The following is a 21,056-nucleotide window of genomic DNA, read 5'->3' on the forward strand; positions in this document are numbered from 1 at the left end:
ATCCTCTATCTTATGCTGAGGTAAAAATATGAAATCTCTAGCCAAGTCTCAGAGGCAACTAAGGAAACAATTTATCTAGGCCATGCTACAATATCCACACATCACACTAACCATTCCTGCATCCACTTCACATATTGCCTCCAGGAATCAAAATGGTGGCAAGTCTAAGTCCTTACGGTCCACAAAGTCCATTCCCACCCATGGTAAAGTTTTGATCACAGAAGACCCCACAGTTAGACACACAGCCTCCAACCTTGCTAGTCTAGACAATAATAGGATGCTATTAAGCTGTTTTTCTGGAGTCAGGATCCAAGAAGTAATCAGGGAAGTTATTTCCACTGAAGGTAACTTTAAATCTTTCTTCAATGGTAACTATAAATCCTTCATCTGCATCAGGAAATTCAGAAGTAATGCCAAACTATGCTCTAAGCTTGTTTACAATAATACTGGCCATAACAGATCTCACAGATGTCCAGCCAATATCCTAACAGATAAATTAAGTTCCACCCTGTCAGTTATCCTCCTATTCCGTACTAAACCTCTCCTAAAATTATCCCATACTGACTTCTATTAGTTCATCCAAACTTAAAAAAAAATACAAACAAAAACACTACTTCCATTGGCCCTGATTTTTATATGGATACTTGCCAGTGATAAGTGGGTTGAGGATATACCCTACTATGACCTATGCCAGGGATCTATGCTAATGGTGGGAAGGTTTTATGTGCCTCTATTGGCCAGTGTGTGTCTACTATAAAGCCCAGTAGTCATGGGTCAGTAAGATGTTAGCAGGTTGGTGTCCAGTTGTCAAACTTGGGTGACTAGGGATAGCTTGGTTGAATGCAAGTTGAATGTAAAAACAATCAGGCTGCCAAACAGAAACTAAGGAATGCTACATTGAATATACGTTCAATGACAGGATGCAGTGTGCATATGGATGACATGATGGAAAGGAGGAGGAGACTGTATATCCTGTATATCTGCTGGAGAAGGTGAAAGGGCAGTACTACAAAGCCACTTGGCTTGGGATCCAGACTCTACTACTCAGGGGGAGGGCAGACTAGAAATGATGTAGGAACTGTGGTGAGGGAGAATCTTCTGAAGACAGTGAGGGATGTCATCGGAATATGTGACAGATTTATGGTAATCAGAGTACAGTATAAAGATTGGGCAGTATTTATAATCTCAGCCTAACCCCCCAGCAAGGTTATGATGGCAAGAAAAAGAGTGCTTTCAGGCAGCAGGTGCAGGACCTACTAGATATAATAGAACATGAGTTGTTGTTGATAATGGGGACATAAAATCTCATATTGGGAAAGACAGAACAGGATATGACAACTTCCTTTGTCCATTTTGAGCGGTAGGAGGAATAAAGAAGGAGAAGCTATTCTAGACTTCTGTCTGGCAAATGGCTTGATGTTGGCCAAGACATGGTTCACAAAAGGAATGGTGACAGGTTCACATACAAGAGTGGTCAGCATGCAACTCAGCTAGACTTCCTCCTAGTAAGGAAAGGACATTTGGAGGTAGAATCAGAAATTGCAAAGTCATTCCCATTGGAAGAAACATCCAAAGCATAAATTACTGGTGGACATAATCAACTGCAGACATTGGTCTTAAAAGGCTCTAGGATCAACAGAGATTGGCTGGAAGACCTGGAAACTGACTGGAGCAAAACCAAAAGAGTTTAAGGAAATACTCTGGGATCTAGCACATAAGGTAGAAAAGGAAATAGGTGGAGTCTGATAAAAATGACAGTGTCTCGAATCAGCATATGTGAAGGCTATAGATATATATATATTCCTGTGCCAGGTGTGGAAATAAGGTACGCACAGAAAGCTGATGGTGGAATGCAGAAGTCCAGGAAGCCATTAAAAGAATGAAGGAGTACAAGAAAAAATGGGAGATAGAAAAGATGGAGCAGGCTAAGAAAGAATTTTGCACAACAGCACCACCTCTCCTCAGTTCAACAGATGAACAACCAGGATCCAAAGGTTGTTCATCTAAGAAAGAATGTTGGCTGAATTACAAAAAAAATATGAGAGCAGTTGAAGTAGCAAAGAACAAGACATCAGAGGCACTCTACCAGCTCTTGGAAAATGTCACAACATATGGCACAAAGAAACTCTATAAATTTGTAAGGCAAAGATAATAAAATAAGGAAGACAGTCATCAGACACTATCCATAAGGGATGCCAGCAACAATTACAGTCCACCATACATCAAATGCAGATGGAAGGATTACTTTCACCAGCTGCAGAGAGAAGAAAACCATAAACAGCCTAGAATGAAAGAAGAAGAGCATACCCTAGAAAAGTAAGAATAGCAAAATGGAAAATTAACTCAGGGAAGTCAGCAGGCTCAGATGATGTCATGGCAGATATGATGAAGGTGTTGATAGAGTTTGGGAAGAAATGGCCCCTGAGGGCCTTTATAATGGTGTGGAGAGAAAGGCATATCCCAGAGGACTGGAGAATAAACATTCTATTGGCAGGATACAAGAACAAAGGGATCATTCATATGTGTGAGCAATACAAAGTATCAAATTGCTGCCACACTGAATGAAAGTGCTGGAGAGGCTGATTGTTAAATAAATACATAAAGTAGTAGAAAGTAAGATGGAAGATGAAGAGATCTGATTCATATCAGAATGCAGCACAACAAATCTAATGTTTGCGGTGCAATACTTAGTGGAGAAAAACTAGACATGAGGAAAGAGTCTAACTGGCTATTCCCAGACTTTGAGAAAGCATATGACAAGGTGCCAAGAAAGATAATTTGAGCAATTTTGCAATACTTTGATGTTCTGCAAACACTGGTAAAATTGAAGCAGGCTATATACAAGTACTCAATGACTCAAGGTCAAATGGTATTTGGACTCACAAGGTATTCACAGCGGGAGTGGTTAAACATCACAGTTCAGCTCTGACCTCACTCCTGCTCATACTTGTGAATGAGTACATTAGCAAATAGGTTGGAGGGGGCAGATCAACAAAGTTGCTGTATGCAAATAATGTGACATTACAAACAGACTCGGAACAGGAGCTTAAGCAAATGATAGAGGAATGGAATGCGAAACTGAAAGTATGTGGAATGAAAATATATGCAGACAAGATAGCTGCCATGGCAGCAAATGATGGAAATCAGAAGATACTGAGAGTTAAGCATAAAAATAGTGGAACAGGTTACCAGCTTCATGTATCTGGGAGGGAAGGTTGAACTGAATGGAAGTCTAATTAAGGGTGTCAAAGCTGCAATCAGAGGGGCTACAGCCAACTGGCAGAGTATCAGGGGTAGTATGGAATGGAAGAATGCCAAAGAAGTTGAAAAGTGAGTTGTGCAGAATAATGCTTTGACCAGTACTACTGTATGTCACAGAAATCTGAGCAGTGAAGGCACAGCAGTTGGAAACGTTAGAGGTGATGAAGATCAAGTGCATGAGTTAGGTGGCAGGATGCACACTCTGGGAAAGATGAAGTAATTATGACATTGGAGCAGAAGCCAAAGTAACCCCAATTACAGAGGTTAAAGAGAAAAGATTACTGTGGTTCAGGCACATGTCCAGGAAAGCAGAAGACAGTATGATGAATATAATCTGTGAGAGACAGGAAGAAGGCGAGAAGAAATGAGGATGTCCAGCAAAGAGATGGATGAATTACGTGAGAAAAGGCCTGCAATACTTAGGCATGACTGTCAATGAAAGGACAGTGGCACTGAATCAAGAGAGAAGGCAACAGGTAAAGTAACACCCCAACCACACGTAGAAAACATGGGGAAAAGGAGATTGATGATTGTAGTGGTGATGATGATGATAATGTTCTGGGATGCCTAATTATTAGCACCAACTAAACCCTGAGTGAGTTTCTTCATAGCCTTTTTTAATCTCAGGTTCTCCGTGGGTTATTTACCTGATGTTTGAGAACTGTCACCGTGTTCCCCATACACAAGACAAGCCTGTCATTGATCCAGGCAATCACTGATCTGTTAGTGTTACATATAAGGCTAAGAAGTTTGTTTGCCTGCACCCCTTAACTTATACATACCAACTCCATGGTCATACAGCAGTGGAGAAAGTACAGCACCACTTGTTCAGTGAAAGTGGCTTTCAGTGATAATGTCCTCACACTGTTGTCAGTTGGACAAATAGTGATCGAGGAAAAACACATGTTCCCTTCTCAAAATGCCTACAGCAGGTCTACATTACCAGTTTCACATTTTAATGTCTAGCCAATGCTGCATATTAATAGTAAATAATTTCATGACAGTTTCACTTTACGGTGTATAAGCCCTGAACAATTAATGTATTTTTAGTTAATAGAGCCTTTCATATTATTTTACTGCCACAATCATATTACAACTGACTTTCAGTGAAATGAATGGTTAGAAGAAGCAATACAGAGCCTCAACAAGCTTATATAAAACAACGAATCATTATCATTTTCAAATATTTTTCATTACAAGTGCTACATTATCTCTGCAGCAGGAGTAGCATTTACTAATTTTTCTTGCCGTAATTAACTGTTTTCAAACTATAGTGCTATGGTGTCTCAGGTCTGGTCCAGTAATTGTCTGTCTCCTGCATTTCCAGTCAGTCTCAAAGAGTAGTCTCAGGTGTTGGTTCATCTTTATCATGCAGGTCCTTTTTTGGGCCATTTTCTTTCATGCCTGCTGACCATCTAGCTTCCAGCTATCACATTCATTTGCTACCTATCACTGGGGCAAGAGCCAGTCATAAGGACATCTTCCAGGCAGCTGTGAAGGGTTTTCTTTTTTCCTGACCCTAACCCCTCACCATAACCAGCTGACATGTACACTGCCATATCTGACAGCCTGTTGTTCCTTCTCCTGTGAGCTTGCACATTCCTGCATGTCATCTTGAAGGCTACCACATAAACATCAGTGACAACTACATATCCCCAGACCATACAATGCATAACATACAACTCTCATCCTTAGTTGCGGACAGTGCAGCAAGTTGGAGCACTGTATACCCAATAATATGGATGGGCTGGCATCAGCCTTCCAGTCTTCCCCTCCCTAATTGCTTGCACCTGTACACAAGTTGTTAATCAGCCCCAGGTAATTTGGGTCACATTATGGGTTTTGTCCCTCGGCACAATGAAGCTAACATTCCTCATACAAGCTTTACTTTGGAGCATCATAAGGTTCTGTCTTGGATCCTTTATTGTTCATTGTATACATGTTGTCTTTGGGAAAAGTCATTCAATGAAAGCTTTGTTACATTGCGATGGTGATAACACACACCTATACCTCCCTTTCACTCAATAGCCTGTGGGTATTGTGAACTCTTTGGTGGACGGTCTGGACTGCATTAACCAATGGATGATGTGTATTTGTCAGCCAGTAGGTTTGTTATATCTTTTGGTTCAATGTAGGTAACTCCATTTACAATGAGCTCTGCACACAATTGTGTATTGCTTTTGAGGCTACAAAAATTAGCTAAATAATGTCTTCTGGTTGAACTTGGCCTGGGAGGCCAAATTTACCTCAGTTTTGGCTTTGGTTGACTTCATTTGACCTCTAAGTTAGTTTGATGAGAGTGCTTTTATCCTGCAGGGATGGATGATGTGTATTTGTCAGCCAGTAGGTTTGTTATATCTTTTGGTTCAATGTAGGTAACTCCATTTACAATGAGCTCTGCACACAATTGTGTATTGCTTTTGAGGCTACAAAAATTAGCTAAATAATGTCTTCTGGTTGAACTTGGCCTGGGAGGCCAAATTTACCTCAGTTTTGGCTTTGGTTGACTTCATTTGACCTCTAAGTTAGTTTGATGAGAGTGCTTTTATCCTGCAGGGTGCTGCACCTCCTAATTGTTGCCATGATTTTTTTCAATCTTTTATATAGCCTGTTGAAGTTGTGATTCCATCAGGGTGGCTTGTTTTTTGAGTTAGTTTTGTACTTCTTCCTTGTGGGTATAGCTGCCTCTATCCATCTATTCTTCAAAAAACACTAAGAGACCAACTGTTTCAAGCACTTTAATATGAAAAGTAAATAAAACACAAATAAGACAAAACTTTCAAGTCATTTGTGACTTTTGTTCAGTATTTTTTTGAAGATTAGCTACATTTACATTTAGGACCATTTAGCTACCGTGTGTTTTCTTTCTTTTCTTTGCAGCTATTAACATGCTTTTATAGGGTTTCTTTGAACATTTCTGCATAGGCCACAGTGTTCCCAGGGTTTATGGGGGCTTGAAATTTTGCAAGGTTATCACTTAACAGTAGGAAGTAAGCCTTAGAGTATTTCCTGAATATTCCAGGGTTAGTCGGGGTTCCAGGTTTTATTTTTACTTCAAATGAAACCATTTTGTGGTCTGACCTTACCAGAGAAGATATTACATTAGGGGGCGTGCAGCACTTTCCCATATTAGTAAGGACCAGATTCAGTATGGTTGCTTCCCTAGTTGTTGTATTAACAATCTGGTCCAGGGAGTTTGTGTCTGCATAATCCAGGAATCTCTGTGCCTGTACGTTTGGTGTTGTATATGATTCCCAGTTAATTGTGAGGTAATTAAAGTCACCCATGAATATGGTATTGGATTGGATGGGGAGTGTTTCCATTAAGTTCAAATACATGGTATGGGTTTCCTGGGTTATAGAGGGGGATCTATAGCTTCAAGGAAGTGGTAGTGGATTTTGCCTATGGTAATTTGAACATGGAGTAGCTCAAGTTAATTGTCCTGTTTGACCAGCCTTGAGGTGTATTTATTTTTGATGTAAATTGAGGCATCTCCAGCTTTAGTCCCTGTCTGTGTAGTAGCTGATCTAAATGTGTAGAATGAATTGTAATCATACACTGTCAGTGTGCTTTCTGTGGCCTTAAACCATGTCTCAGTAACTGCACAGACATCAGCATGCTCTAGGGTGAAGAGAGCTTCTAGAGAGTAGCGTTTTTTTAATTTTTTTTGTTTTGACTCCCAGCATTGAGCAGTAGCACCTTTAGATTTTCTTGGTTTTGACTTGTGCTAAATAACTACATAATATATGGAGATGGGAAGCTGGCATTTGCATTAAGGCTAGGTAATCGTGGTATAATTCTTAAAAACAGACTAACAAGCATAAAAGGTTGGCAATTATTAAACCATTTTTAGGAATATTGCCCTTATATTGCACTTGATTCCATCTCCATTGTTTCCATGCCACCTGCTGTCACACACTGGGGCTGCTGATGCTGTCAGGGGTACAGCTTTAATCCTGTGGTATATGTTCCTTTGCAATTTGTGCACCTCACCTCTGAAATCTGCTGTATCTGGGGCTTCATGTCCCTGAAATCTTATCTTTCTGATAATGAGGAATTGATCTAATTACTGTGACCTTTCCTCGTTCAATTTATCAGGGTCGGTTTGAATATTTTGCTGCTTAACTGAAGTACTTTAACATATGTTCTTATGGTACGGTATTGTATCTATTTCTTAAGTAGTTAAAAAAATAAATTTGAATTTTGAATTTGGGTATGAAACAAGGTTTTCATGCAAATTAGTAAATCTGCACTCTTAGGAATCCCAACATTTAACAACATTCTTATTCTCAACAGGACACAGACATCGATAATCAGACAACGCTAGAACGAAAGACATTGCGGAGGGCTATGTACCTGAGGGAAGCTAAGTCACAGATGGAAGATGAGGATGAAGGTACTGTAAGGATCATTCTGAAACAAAACAGAAAATGACAATAAAATGGTTGTATTTTATTATGACTCTTACAATTGTCAATATAGGTATTTGCTGTATGTTTGCATGTTTAATTTCTTTATTTTTAATGCCATTGTTGCTTTCCTTTGCCTTGCACTTGCTGTTTATGTCTTAGTTGCGCAATATTTTTAAAATGATATATTACTTTCCTCTGTTGTCCTCAAATGCACCAACTGTGTTATATCAGTAATATAGTTTCATACCGCAACTATATTATATCAGGAATGCTGTTTCAGATTCCAGTTATTTTGCATGAAAAATGTTGTTTCAGGTCCCCACTGCTTGATTTATAAAAAAATGGTAATGGCTTCTTGAGTTGCCCCACCTGATAGCTTTAACCTCTAGATACCTTTTACTTAAAGGTGATGTGATTTAAAAAACAAATGTTAAGATTTGTAGAAAAATCTATCTTTCCTTTATAAGTGGCATCCTTTATTGGAAAATGGATTTACTGGTGGAGAAATATAATTTTTAAGCTGTTAAATCAGTGCTTGTAAAAAGGTCCTGCTTCTAAGCACATGGTGTGATGACATCATTAACAGTATTTTGGCAGTAAGAAAATGAAGGCCAGTGCTGAGTCACCTTAGCCAAAAGCAATCTGTGCTCAAAGTGGGGAAAATAAGGAGTTATTCTTATTTCACACATTTGTTGACAGGGTAAGCAGAATAAACATAATTGTCCTTTTTCGAGGACTACCTGGGAGTACCATTGGGAATAAGGGACTTGCTTAGAGTCACACAGTAGGCACTAGGCAAGCAAAGATGGAAAGAATCTTACCCTGCATCTTGAGCAAAGGAAAGAATTAAAGCTTAGAGCTTTAAACGGCTGCACTGCCAGAAAGTTCTTATGAACCCTTGCTTTTCAGTTATGCTTTATCTTCACAGCCTCAGACAGGCTTAACTTTAACTTTTCAGCACTGAGAATTTGTAGGATTATCCCAAAAACTACCACCTTTGCCTACTTTTGATTGTTGTACAGGAAGATCCGTGTCTTTACAAAGGTTTGATATATTCACATGTAATTACCTGTACATTCCACTGCTGTAATCATCTATAAAACTTCCTTAAAGTCGATAGAGCATTCGTATATTTTGATTTCTATTGAAGAAATTAGTTTAATGTTATTTTTGTAACATAATTTGTAAAAGCAAGCCTGTAACTTTTTATAAAAATCTACATCTGTTTTTGCCCAAACTCACAATAACACTGTAGGTGTTTTATCAGTTTTATATTTGATACACTAAAGATAATTGATATCTTATACTTGAACAAATGCATTTATTGTATATATAGCTTATTCTGGAAATGTTACAGTTTGCTCATTTCTGATGGACATTCTGACCAGAGTATAACCCTATCCACTATTGTATTGTTTCACTGTACTACAAAATTTTCAGGGCAAAAAAAGTGGACTTCCAACTTTATATAATATACTGCATCAGTGAGTAGCACTGAAGGCAAGGATATAGCATCTTGAATTGGGTCTATATTACCATGTTGACAGGGCTGTTCATCGAATGCCCTTACGTCGACACATGTACACCGAAATACCTAAATGTCAAATGGCCACAAAAGCAATTTTTTCCCATGGAAAAAATTGTGGGGGCAATAAAAAACAAAACACAATGAAGTGGAGGGCTTTGCCCCCAACACCCCGATGTGGGGGGATGTTCCCCCCACACCCCCGCCTACTTCAATATACCAACTCCAAGATCACACTACAGTGGAGGAAACAGCAAATTTCCAACAACGGCCCCACAATTTTTTTTCCCTAGGAAAAAAATCACTTATTTGCCCATTCAACATTTAGGTATTTCAATGTACATGTGTCAACATATGGTTGTTTGATAAACAGCCCTGTTGACATGGTAATATAGACCCCTTGAACTGGTGCATCTCACTCACAATGTTTCATAAATGTTTTTTCTATAACATGTAAAACATCAGAAGTACCACTTTTTCTTAGCTATAAATATTTGTAGCTATGATTTAATTGGAATAAACTAATTATATAATTCATGTATATGCTGTGTTTCTTATAAAAAATAATACATATATTGTCTGCTGTGGACTGAATGACAAAAAATAGACCATCCCCAAGGTTATACAAGCCTAATATCTACATGTCTGAAAATGTCTGAAGTTTTCTAGTAAACTTCTTACAAAAGTAAGCCATGATGCTAGCCTGAAGTATGCATATTGCTGACGATATGGAATGTAAGTACATATGCAAACACACACACATTTGTCACTGTATGAGTCTAAATTTGATTAAACATAAATTCAGTCCTTGGCCCCTGGTGATAGTTCTGGGGATATTTAAGAATAAATGGTGCGGCTGAGTAGCTGCTGGGGGGTATGTGAATAGGCGGGGGGATCATTCCTCTGGAGAAATCAATGATGTTGAGTTCTGTTGCAATGTGCATGTATTCCTGAAAATAATTTCACTTATAAAGTAATTACAGGTTACATAATGCCCCAGAGTAATCCAGGGAGAAGATAGAATTTCATACTGTGCCAATATATTTAGGATTTTATGTCATCCTCATTGCCAGTGCAAGAACATTGAAAATGTTCATATTTGTTGTGAAATGACATTTGCAGAAAGGATGCAATCAACCTGTAATAACAAAAATAAAATTTTGAAAGTCTTCACTATGTTAGTAAATCTTCACAGACACTAGTTTTTAGCTCTTTGTACTCATAGCCTTCTACAGTCAAATATTCCTTCCTGATAAGGTTGACCATCTGACTGTGGAGAGGTAGCATAAAATGTGTACAAAAACTCCCTTATGATATTTTATTCGCAAACATCCAACCTCTAACATACACACACACACACACACACACACACACACACACACACACACACACACACACACACGCACACCATAATACAGTCCTATCCTACTAGATCAATAGTGCTTTACTGTAATCAAACAACAGGTTTCAGTGATGTTTATTCATAGAGTTTCTCAGTACTCACCAGTTGCAGGCACTTTGTAGATCACTTACATCTCAGATGTCAGATTATGCTCACATAAAAAAATAAGCACAGTAATGTATTTCAACTTGTTTCACATAAACACTCATTAGCTCTGTCAAACCAGTGCAATGAGTGCTTAATTCTGGTCAATCTATAACAAGAGTTAGTCACTTTCATCTACTGTCTGACTCTGGACGCACTGGCTATAGCTAGTTTATTGACAATTTACACATTAGATGTCTGAATTATGATTAAATAAAATCACAATAGTCATGTATTTCATCTTATTTTACACAGCTACAAACAAGGTATCCCTGCCAAGCCAGATCAATGCTACCTAACTGTAATAGAATGATAGCAATGATCTATCCATTTCGGCCATAGATTGCATTTAAACCAATCAATGAAACCACTTCATTGGCAGTGTGTGCCTCATATGTTTGAATGTGATGAAATACATAATAATAGCATCAGTAATGTATTTAAACACACACTAACCCTGCCAAACTAGATACATAATCAACTAGTTTTTATGCACATTCAATCCCTTCACCAAAATAGACATTTTTGTTATATATTACCGAGCTTTGATTGTGAAAAAAATTCTGTCCATAGAAAAGAAAATGGTGCAGTTTACAAACATAAATATCAGATCACTGAAACAAGCAATTCATGCTGACAGTCAATGACTGAAACAGACAATGTACCTTATGTTATTCAATATATGTGTCTCTCTTTTTCAGTTGTATTTTACAGCTTTACTTCTGTTAAATATTATTCAGTATAGTCAGTGAAATCCCATTATAAGCAGTGACCCACAACTTTGGCAGCAATTGTGGCAGAGTTACTGAATAGCAGAAATATGGTAATTCAGCACTAAATTAGTTTTTCAAGGCATGGCAGTGGTTAAAAAGACTTAACCACATTAAAATATTTGTTTTATAGTGATGTCAATTTGAAATGTTTGTTGCAAGCAGTGGCATCAATTAAAAAAAAAGAAAAAAGTGGTGAATTTCATTTTATGTCACCCTCTAATAAATTCCTATTGATGCTTGCAGGACAAAACAACAAAAATGATACCAATACTGAAATGCACAGTAAACATTGGGTCAAACTTACCACATCAGTAAGACAATGATCCTGATTCCATATGACACATTTCTTAAACATAATTCATAAGTACAATTATTTTTAAAGAGTAGAGCTGGCAGGTTACTTGAGTCTGTTGTACAATGCAGACAAGAACAGATCACAATGTTTTATGTACTAGACAATGCCTACTGCCAAAACAAACAATTTATGGACATTTTATTTTGCACAGTGGAAGTGGAATTGTTCTTTAGTAATTAATTTAATACTGTATGTTTTACTTATTTTTCATTAACTGGAAATACAGAGTGTCTAAGCATATTAGGCACATATTACATGGTGATGTTTTTAATATAAATCACTTCTTACAAAAAAATTGAAAAAGTTGATAAGTCCCAGGTAACCCTTCAGATGTCCAATGTGGTCATTCCATAATCAAAACATACAGGCTTTTATCTTTGCCTGTGAAGTAAAAAAGACATAGAGAAAATGACGTCCATTAATCTGATATCACCTACCTTGGGTTTCCGTTTTTGTTCGATGAAAGGGGTGTTTGTAGTGACTGTGGAAAGGCTGGAATATTGGTCACATTTTCTAGCAGTATACAATTACTACATTTTATCAAAGGGACTACACAGCATAGTGTTGGCAATGGCTTGTCAGAATTTTCAAATGAAAAATGAGGACTGCTGATGTAATATAAATATTCTATGTACATTTGGTTAACTGACCACCAGCAAAAAGCACATTTTTGGAGGAGAGAGGTGAAATGACACAGTGTTATCCAAACTTTGCAATATTGTCTTAAAAGATTTACAAATATGAAATTATTCTCTATGTCTTGACCCCACAGCCAAGAAAAACAAAAAATCATACATCACAATAACTTACTACATTAGACCAGTGTGGTGATTCCTTTAATGCTGCATATGAAAACTTTAGACATCATATGTAAGGGATGCTTGGGAACCATAAAGAAAAGGCGAGGCCTGCACTTATGTGTGGTGGCCTGGTATTGACAGTGACTATGAAGATATACCAAAGACCTGTGTCAGGTCAGTGTTAAAAAGTGCACTTCTGTGGGTGCCCTTGATCCTTTGGACTGGATGCCATCACTATGCTAACAAGAATTATTGTTTTCATAGGGATATTCAGGGTGCCAGTATTCCTCATTGTAGAGGATGCGTACTCAAGAAGAGATCTGCATAAATCAACAATGCTAGAAAAATAAGACATTCATGAGACATAGTTTTCTTGAGTAGATTGTAACTGTTTATAGCACACAGTCTGCTACAGAATTCTTTGACAAAGTTAAATGGGATAAAGCACTTAATAACTCTTTCTTCCATCACCCATCTTTAAAAAACATTCAAATCAATACACAATGACTACAAGCCTGTGCATCTCAAGTCTCATCAATTCCTTAAGGCTTAGTGAAATGCAAGATGTGTAACCATCTACAAAATTCCGGCAATATCACCCTGAAGTTTAATATGAGAACACATTTAGATATACTGAAGCCTGGCATTCAAAGCACAATGCAAAATAATGGAATTGGGAGACCTGAAACAACTTCTTCTGTGGGGATGTACTTGACTGCAAGAGGCGACTGAACTACTGAATTGAAAAATGACAATCAGGTCAAACTGCATGCCAGTTAAGACCCTTAATATAGACAAGCATGGATAGCAGTGGCACATGGAGATGAAGTGTAGTTAAAAATCAAAAAGGACCATCTACAACATGACTTTATACCAGGAACAAGAAGAAAGGGTCTTAATTAACCTGCAAATGATCTAACATGAACTGCTACCCATGACCTTACTCCAGTAAGAATGTATCACAATGGTGGGATAGCGGGGGGGATGGAGCAAAACAAATCATGGGTCAAAGGATAGGCTTCATCTACATGCTAGCTGACACTTCTGTAAAGACTAGCTTACCAATATTAATGACTACACAGGAAACCCTGAAGGGTTACCAGTCACTTATGTACATATGGTAGTTAAATTGTCAATTATAGCAGCTGTATCATACTCAGAAATGCAACCTAAAAATGTTATCTGCAGTTTCTTTTTTTTCAAAACAGGTTTATTGTTTTAACATACAAGAGAAATATCAAGTAATTAAAAATAGATATGATTATAACATTCAACAAAACAACTAAAGTATTTACAAAGACATCCACTACAATCAGATCAATTAATTAAACTAAAATACCATGCTATTGAAATTAGGATTTTTTTAACAAATTTTGTAAATTATCCCACACAATATAATAAGATGTTTTTCTAGTTGTTCTTGACCTAATTGTGTTTATTTCCATATGGCACACTATATTCATAACATTTTTAAATTCATTGAACGAAGGAGGTGGTATCTGAAATCCAGTTTCTGGTTATTATTTTCCTAGCCACTGCTAGAATAGACCATAACAAGGGAAGCTTAACCTTTTTAACACTTTGAGGTACAGGTGTGTTGAATAATATAAGAGATTTAGAAATAATGAAATTATCTGTAAAAAGAGCCTGCAAAAATTCATTAACTGACTTCCAGTATTCTTTCAATTTTATACAGTCATAAAACATATGAGCCCAGTCAGCATTAATTTCTATATTACATCTCTTACATAGATTATCTTTATTATTTATTTTATTCATCATCAAAGGTGTATAAAAAGATCTATGTAAAAATTTCCATGTATAAAGTCTCCAGACAATGGAAGACATAGTTCTATAGGCAGATTCCAATATATATTGTTTATCTTGTTGATTTGGTGGGTTCCCATTAATAGAAGTGAAATAATTCCAGTATGCATCTACACTGTAAAAAGTTTCTTGTCTGATAATTTATGTATGTATGAAAGTTTACCTTTATCAGAAACTTTATGTTGTAAATTTAATATCAAGTAATCAATCAGTGTTGGAATAGATTCTTTAACTGTTATAGACATTAGATCTATTCTATCAATGAGATGTTGTCTAAAGGTCTAAACCTCTAACCAGCAAGTTTCTCTTAGATCAAATTCTTGTTTTAAGAAATCTAGATTTTTAACTTTATTATCAGATATCAACTGATACCAGTACTTTAGATCATTATCTATTGCTAAATGAGTTCCTTCAGAAGTAGATGACAAAAGCATACCCTGAGTATACATTATAGGGAATATAATAAAATTCCATTCCCTATACTTAGGGTGCATGAATATAAAGTTACGATAGCTAATAATAATATTTAATGGGTAACAAACCATATGTTTAGGTGTAATAGGTGAAGTACAAAATTCCTTTAGTAACAATAACATGGAGTTATTTACAATCATATTTTTATGTGTTAAGGAGATTTTCATGAAGTGCATACTAATTAGCTCCCAATAATCTTTCCATTTTGCGACATATGACTGATCTATTAATAAAGTAATAACTTTTACAATAGAAGAGATAGTATATAAATTAAAGTTTGGAAAAGAAATACCCCCTTGAGACCAGCTATTAATATGTTTCTTTAATGCAATCCTAGGTCTATTAGGTGCCCATAGGAAATTTAACATTAGTGTATTCAGTTTCTTGATAATTATTTTTGTAGGTTGAAGTATTATTGATTGTATTAAGTATAAAATCTTGGGGAATATTATCATTTTAATAATTGTAAGTCTCTCCTCCATAGTAAAAAGCATATTATTCCAGGTATTAAAAAGATTTTGTATATTAAGAAAACAGGTATTATAATTATTATATATAATAGATTTAATATCTTTAGATAGTATTATACCTAAATAAGTTATCTGACCTGAATTGGGTACATATTTAGTAAAATCACTAATGAGAATATTTTTTCGTGTATATATAGGTAGTATTTTAGTTTTTCTTCATTGAATATTAAACCAGAAATACTTTTAAAATTCATCATTTTATCAAATAGAGACTGCATAGAAGAATTAGATCCTGCTGATGTAATTAGAACATCATCTGCAAAAAGTTGAATTTTGGATGTTGTATTTTCATCTATTTCAAAACCCTCTATGTCAGTACTGTTTCTGATCAAATTAGCCCAAGGCTCCATTACTAAAGTGAATAATAGTGGAGAAAGTGGACATCCTTGTTTTGTACCTTTAAGAATGGGTATTTTTTGTGAAACATATGTTCCTACCTTAATATAAGCCAACGTTCCTTTGTATAAATGCTCAATTAGATTTACAAATGCATCAGAGAAGTTTGTGCACTTCAATAAAGTAAACAGATAGTTCCAACTTATTGAATCAAATGCTGAACTTATATCAAGACTAATAAGTGTTAAATCTTTCTTTTTCCTATTTGCAAAATCAATTAATGTTAAAGTTCTTCTTATATTATCAAAAGTATTTCTATTTACAATGAAGCCTGTCTGATCTATATCTATAATGCCAGGAATGATTGTCTTCAATCTATCAGCAAAAATACTCATAAACATTTTATAATCAACATTAAGTAATGAGATGGGCCGATATGAAGTACATCTAGTTGGATCTTTATTAGGTTTTAAAATTGGCGAAATAAATGTATATTGCCAAGATGGGGGGGGTTATTAACTCAGTTTGGGCCAAAATAAAAACCGTATGTATTAATGATTATGTACTTTTAGAAAGGATTTTATATATCTCTGGTATAATACCATCATTACCTGGTGCTTTGTTTGATTTAAGCTTATTTATTTGTGTAATAACCTCTGTATATGAAATACTTTTGTCCAATAGTTTAATCTGTTGTTTATTAAGCTTTTTATTCATGTTTGTGGTTATAAACTCCTTTATTTTATCTTTAGGTTCCATGTTAATGTTATTATTGTTAATATTGTGAAAGTGATTTCTAAATTCATCTAGTATTTCTGGTAGACTAGAAACATTCTTCTTTTCCTTAGAGAAAAGATTTCTTTGATATGGTTTTGTTTATTCAACCTTTTTGTTTTATTTTTAAGTCTATGTAAGTATTTGGGGCTTATTGAGTAAGACAAAAACTTGTATTTCTCTAGAGTTATTTTAACTTTATGAGTTAAAATTTCTTTGTATTTCTCATTTAGTTTGTTTATTTCTTCAATGACTTTCTTATCCATAATATTTTCTTTATTATTATGTTTATAAGAGTCTAATTTACTTTGAATATCTAACAATTCCTTATCCCAAGATTTCCTTTTATTAATATACCATCTTATACTTTGTCCATATAGATATGATTTTAAGGCATCCCAAACATAGACAATGGAGACTTCAGGAGTATTATTTATGTCTAGAAAATGTTGTACTTCTGAAAGTATATATTCTTCATAGTCTTTTAGTTGAGTTAAGTAAGCTGGTATTCTTTTGATCTGAACATTATGAGTATTTTTTATCATGTATTCAAAAACAATTGAATTATGATCAGATATAGGACATGAAATGATTTTGGAATTAATTAAATCTGTTACCATCTGGTTAGAAATAAAGACCCTATCTATTATTGAATAAGTTTTGTATCTGTTAGAAAAAAAGGTGTATGGTAATGATTTTGAATCTATCTGATTATTAATATCATTCAAATGATAAGAATTAGCAAAATCATTTAAATGTTTTGCATTAGATGTAATTCTTCTTTTTCCTATAGTGGTAGTATCACTTTCATGTAGTATACAATTAAAGTCACCAGCTAAAATAATATCTCCTATAGAGAATGATCTGATCTTCTCAAGATGATGTTTCACTGTATTAATACCAATTCCAGGTATCCAATATACATTAATTAAAGTGTAAGTCTTCCCATTAATTTGTATTGTAACCATACAAAACATTCCTTTGTCATCCTGATAAGACTTAATGGTTTTAGGAATGGGCATACTTTTATTCCATAAAATAGCCACTCCTCTTTTTTTCTGAGTGTGCTCTGAACTAACCAATACTGTATATTTGTTTGTGACTAGTTTATCAATATCTTTTTTCAAGAGATGGGTTTCTTGCAGGAAGACTAAGTTGGCCTTATGTAAATTAATGTATCTTATTAGGCTTGCCCTTTTACATGGATTATTCAATCCATTAATGTTTAAAGAAATTCCTTTTAAAGATGTCATTTGGTATTTTTAAAACTTAAGAATCATGATCAAAATAACAAATAACAACATAAGTAATGTTACATCTCCTCCTTTAGGTGTACCTTTAAATATAGCTGTATTTATTGAATCTCTTATGGGATTTTGTATAGGATTCAATTTTGTTTGTAGTGACAATGAGTGTACAAAATATATTGTGGATGTCAAAACTATATACATATAACAATGAACAAGTGAAAATAATGTAAGGATTAAACCTTGCATCCAGCCTGGAGTTAAAAACTCCAACTTAGAGTAGTATTTACCACTCAAGTTAACCCCCTACCCTAAGCAGCAGTACCTCAGCTACCACCTTCTCAATTTAATACTGGTTATATTTAACTTAAATTAACAGCTTTCAATTCAATTATCTAGCAAGACAAGACTACACATTTGATAAAACAGCATCATATAAACTAAAATAAACTTTTTTTAAAAAAAACTATTCATACTACTATATACATCTATGTAATATAATACACTTGTATTCAAATAGCATTCAAACAAACTTGATATTAGGAACCAAGAGGAGAGAGAGAAATAAAAGACGTGAAAGAGGGAGACAGAGTGAAAGAAAGAGTGGAAAAAAAAAAAAAAAGGAAGGCATATTTACATATTAATTTATTCAAAGTATGTAAAAATAAGTTCTAACATTCATTTAAATCAAAAACTTTGGCTAATATGGTTCAGACATTACATATATTAAGATGCATCTATTTTCTGTCATGTAAATGCAGTCAACAGCTTCCAAAAAAAAAACCTTGAATTGCTTGTATATGAGCATTTTACTCATACTCATTATTGTCAGTAGAATAAAATATTATATTTATAGAAATTGTTATAAATCATACTGCATAGTTATGCAAGTTCTCAGAAACACTTGAATTATTGTAAAAAAAAACATCTGTATTTTGTATGTCTATACTACTGCTTTAAAATATATCACATGACAATTTCTTCCAGTATAGAGTTATAAAGTTATTTATGCTTGTCAATCAGATGAATTAAATGAGTTATAGTAATGTATATGTTTGGAACATAAGTTTTCAACACAGATTAGTATGCAGCACTCAAGTAGATTTTCAAAAACACTTGAATAAATGTTTCATTTACTATGCCTTCTAAAATAAGACATTTACTTACTACAAGAAACTGCATCATTTAAAATCATTATAACTGACATATTTTATGAATTATAACATAGATATTTAAGTAATTATATAAAATAACTCACATTTAAATGTCAAAGAGTTCATTTTCCTTCACATAGTCGCATTTGCATCAGTTCTACTTCCTGGTAGAGTGTTCTTCCTGAATCTGTGCTGTGTCAGTGTGATATCTGGGTCAAAGGTCAGATTGACTGCTTTCAGCTTTTCTGTGAGAATTCTGAGAGTTGAAGCTTTTGAAACAGCTCATGGACACTGTGCATGAGGTAGCCCATATCCCAGATTGTCTCCCTTAACATTTTGGCGTGAAACTTGTTAAAAACTAGTGACAAACATTCATTTAGCAATGTAAATGCATCTAAACATGACAAAACCTTTGTGATGTATTTTACAGGTTATTACAGCCTCTATGTAAGTGAAATTAAGCCCAAAGTTATTAATAAGTAATAAAACTCAATATTTTTGTCCCAACTCAATTTTTATTCAAATCTTATTATTTACTGTGTCTATATGATCAAAAGCATTTCTATATATTAATATGAGAAAAAAAATAAAGAGAAAGAATAAAGAAAAGAAAAGAGAGTAGAAAATAAAAGAGTGTAAAGCAGAAATAAAAAATGTAAGAGAAAGCTATAAGAAGTATATACAATGGAATATTACTTACTGTTTATATTAATAGAGTTAAAAATAAAACATATTATTTACTATTATTTAGTTCTAATTATTATTAGTTAAAGCATGACAGATTATTTACAAACAAGCATAAGCAGTATAATCAAGAAAGTATAATTAGGAATAGCATTTGAAGAACATATAAACTTTTTACAAGGAATAAATATGTTATTATTCCATTTATCATATTTTCATTACTCTTCTCTCCCTGCCCTCCCCCACCCTTTACCCACTACATAATCTAAATAGAATGTCATTGTTTAAACAAAGAAAAGAAGAGAAGGAGAAAAAAAGAAAAAATGTATCAAATTACTGACCTTACTTCTCTTTTTCAGAAAGAGAAACAAATTGAATGATAGCTTGTTATTAGTTCCTCAGATATTTTGACTGGTTATGAAACAAAACATTTCTTTGCACACAGAGAATAACTTTGATTAAATCTTTTTCAGAACATTTGTGGCTTTCTGGAAATGCAGGAACTATATTTAAAAAGATTAATAATGAAGTAAAATGATGAGAGAAAAAAGAAAAAAAACATAGAACAAATCATTTGTTCTTTAGTCTCTTCTTCTTCTCTGAAGTCTTCCACGAAGTTTCAGTTGCCAGTCTCTTTAATGAAGGACTAGCCCATTCCATTTCCTCTATTTTATCCAAAATCTTATTTTTTGATAAACAGTAAAGCAGAGTCTAAGTCATCAAAGATTTTAGGACCATCAGGAAGGAAGATTTTTAGCTTGGCAGGAAACAGAAGGTATGTTTTAAACTGTGCTTTTTTAAGCTCCCTTATTAGTGGCAGAAAAACTTTTCTTTTAGCTATTACCAAGGAAGAATAGTCATTGTCAAAATGCACAGTTGTCTCATTAATCTTAACAGGAGCTTTAGCCCAAGCAGATTTAAGAACCATCTCTTTATCAAAAGATGATAGAAATCTAACTATAACTGATCTAGGATAGTTTTTGTTAGAGTTAGTATTAGCTATAGATCTATGTGCTCTTTCGATACCAAAAGAGAATGCTTCTGGTAAGTCTAAAGTTTTAGGGAGCCATGTTGTTAAAAAAGAAGTAATATTGTTACCTTCAGTATTTTCTGGCAGTCCAAAAATCCTAATGTTATTGCGCCTAGATCTATTTTCCAAGTCATCCAGCTTTGTTTGTAAATGTGTATTTTGTTTCAGCAGAAACTCAATGTTGATTTCCTCTTCTTGGATTCTATTTTCCACGTCATTCACAGGTTCTTCTATGCCTGTCATCTGGATCTTCTGTTGTTGCAGATCTATATGTAACAAGTCTATTTGTTTTGTAGTTTTTTCTATGAAGGTATCAATTTTAGTATCC

The 21,056-nt window shown here is 34.6% G+C and overlaps 1 protein-coding gene across 9 annotated transcripts in view; it reads left to right on the top strand.

Annotated features, from left to right (window-relative positions):
- The window catches only part of ABCC9 (ATP binding cassette subfamily C member 9), a 1,652,866-nt gene that overhangs the window by 950,458 nt on the left and 681,352 nt on the right, over positions 1–21,056 (top strand). For all 9 annotated transcript variants that reach the window (XM_044087794.1, XM_044087796.1, XM_044087793.1 and 6 more), the window contains one exon: positions 7,558–7,657. In XM_044087794.1, coding sequence (XP_043943729.1) covers positions 7,558–7,657 — 100 coding nt within the window. The remainder of the gene's footprint in view (positions 1–7,557; positions 7,658–21,056) is intronic.

This window comes from Protopterus annectens, chromosome 11.part0 (genome assembly GCF_019279795.1).
Source record: "Protopterus annectens isolate FY-2018-M chromosome 11.part0, PAN1.0, whole genome shotgun sequence".
Lineage (NCBI taxonomy): Eukaryota > Metazoa > Chordata > Ceratodontiformes > Protopteridae > Protopterus > Protopterus annectens.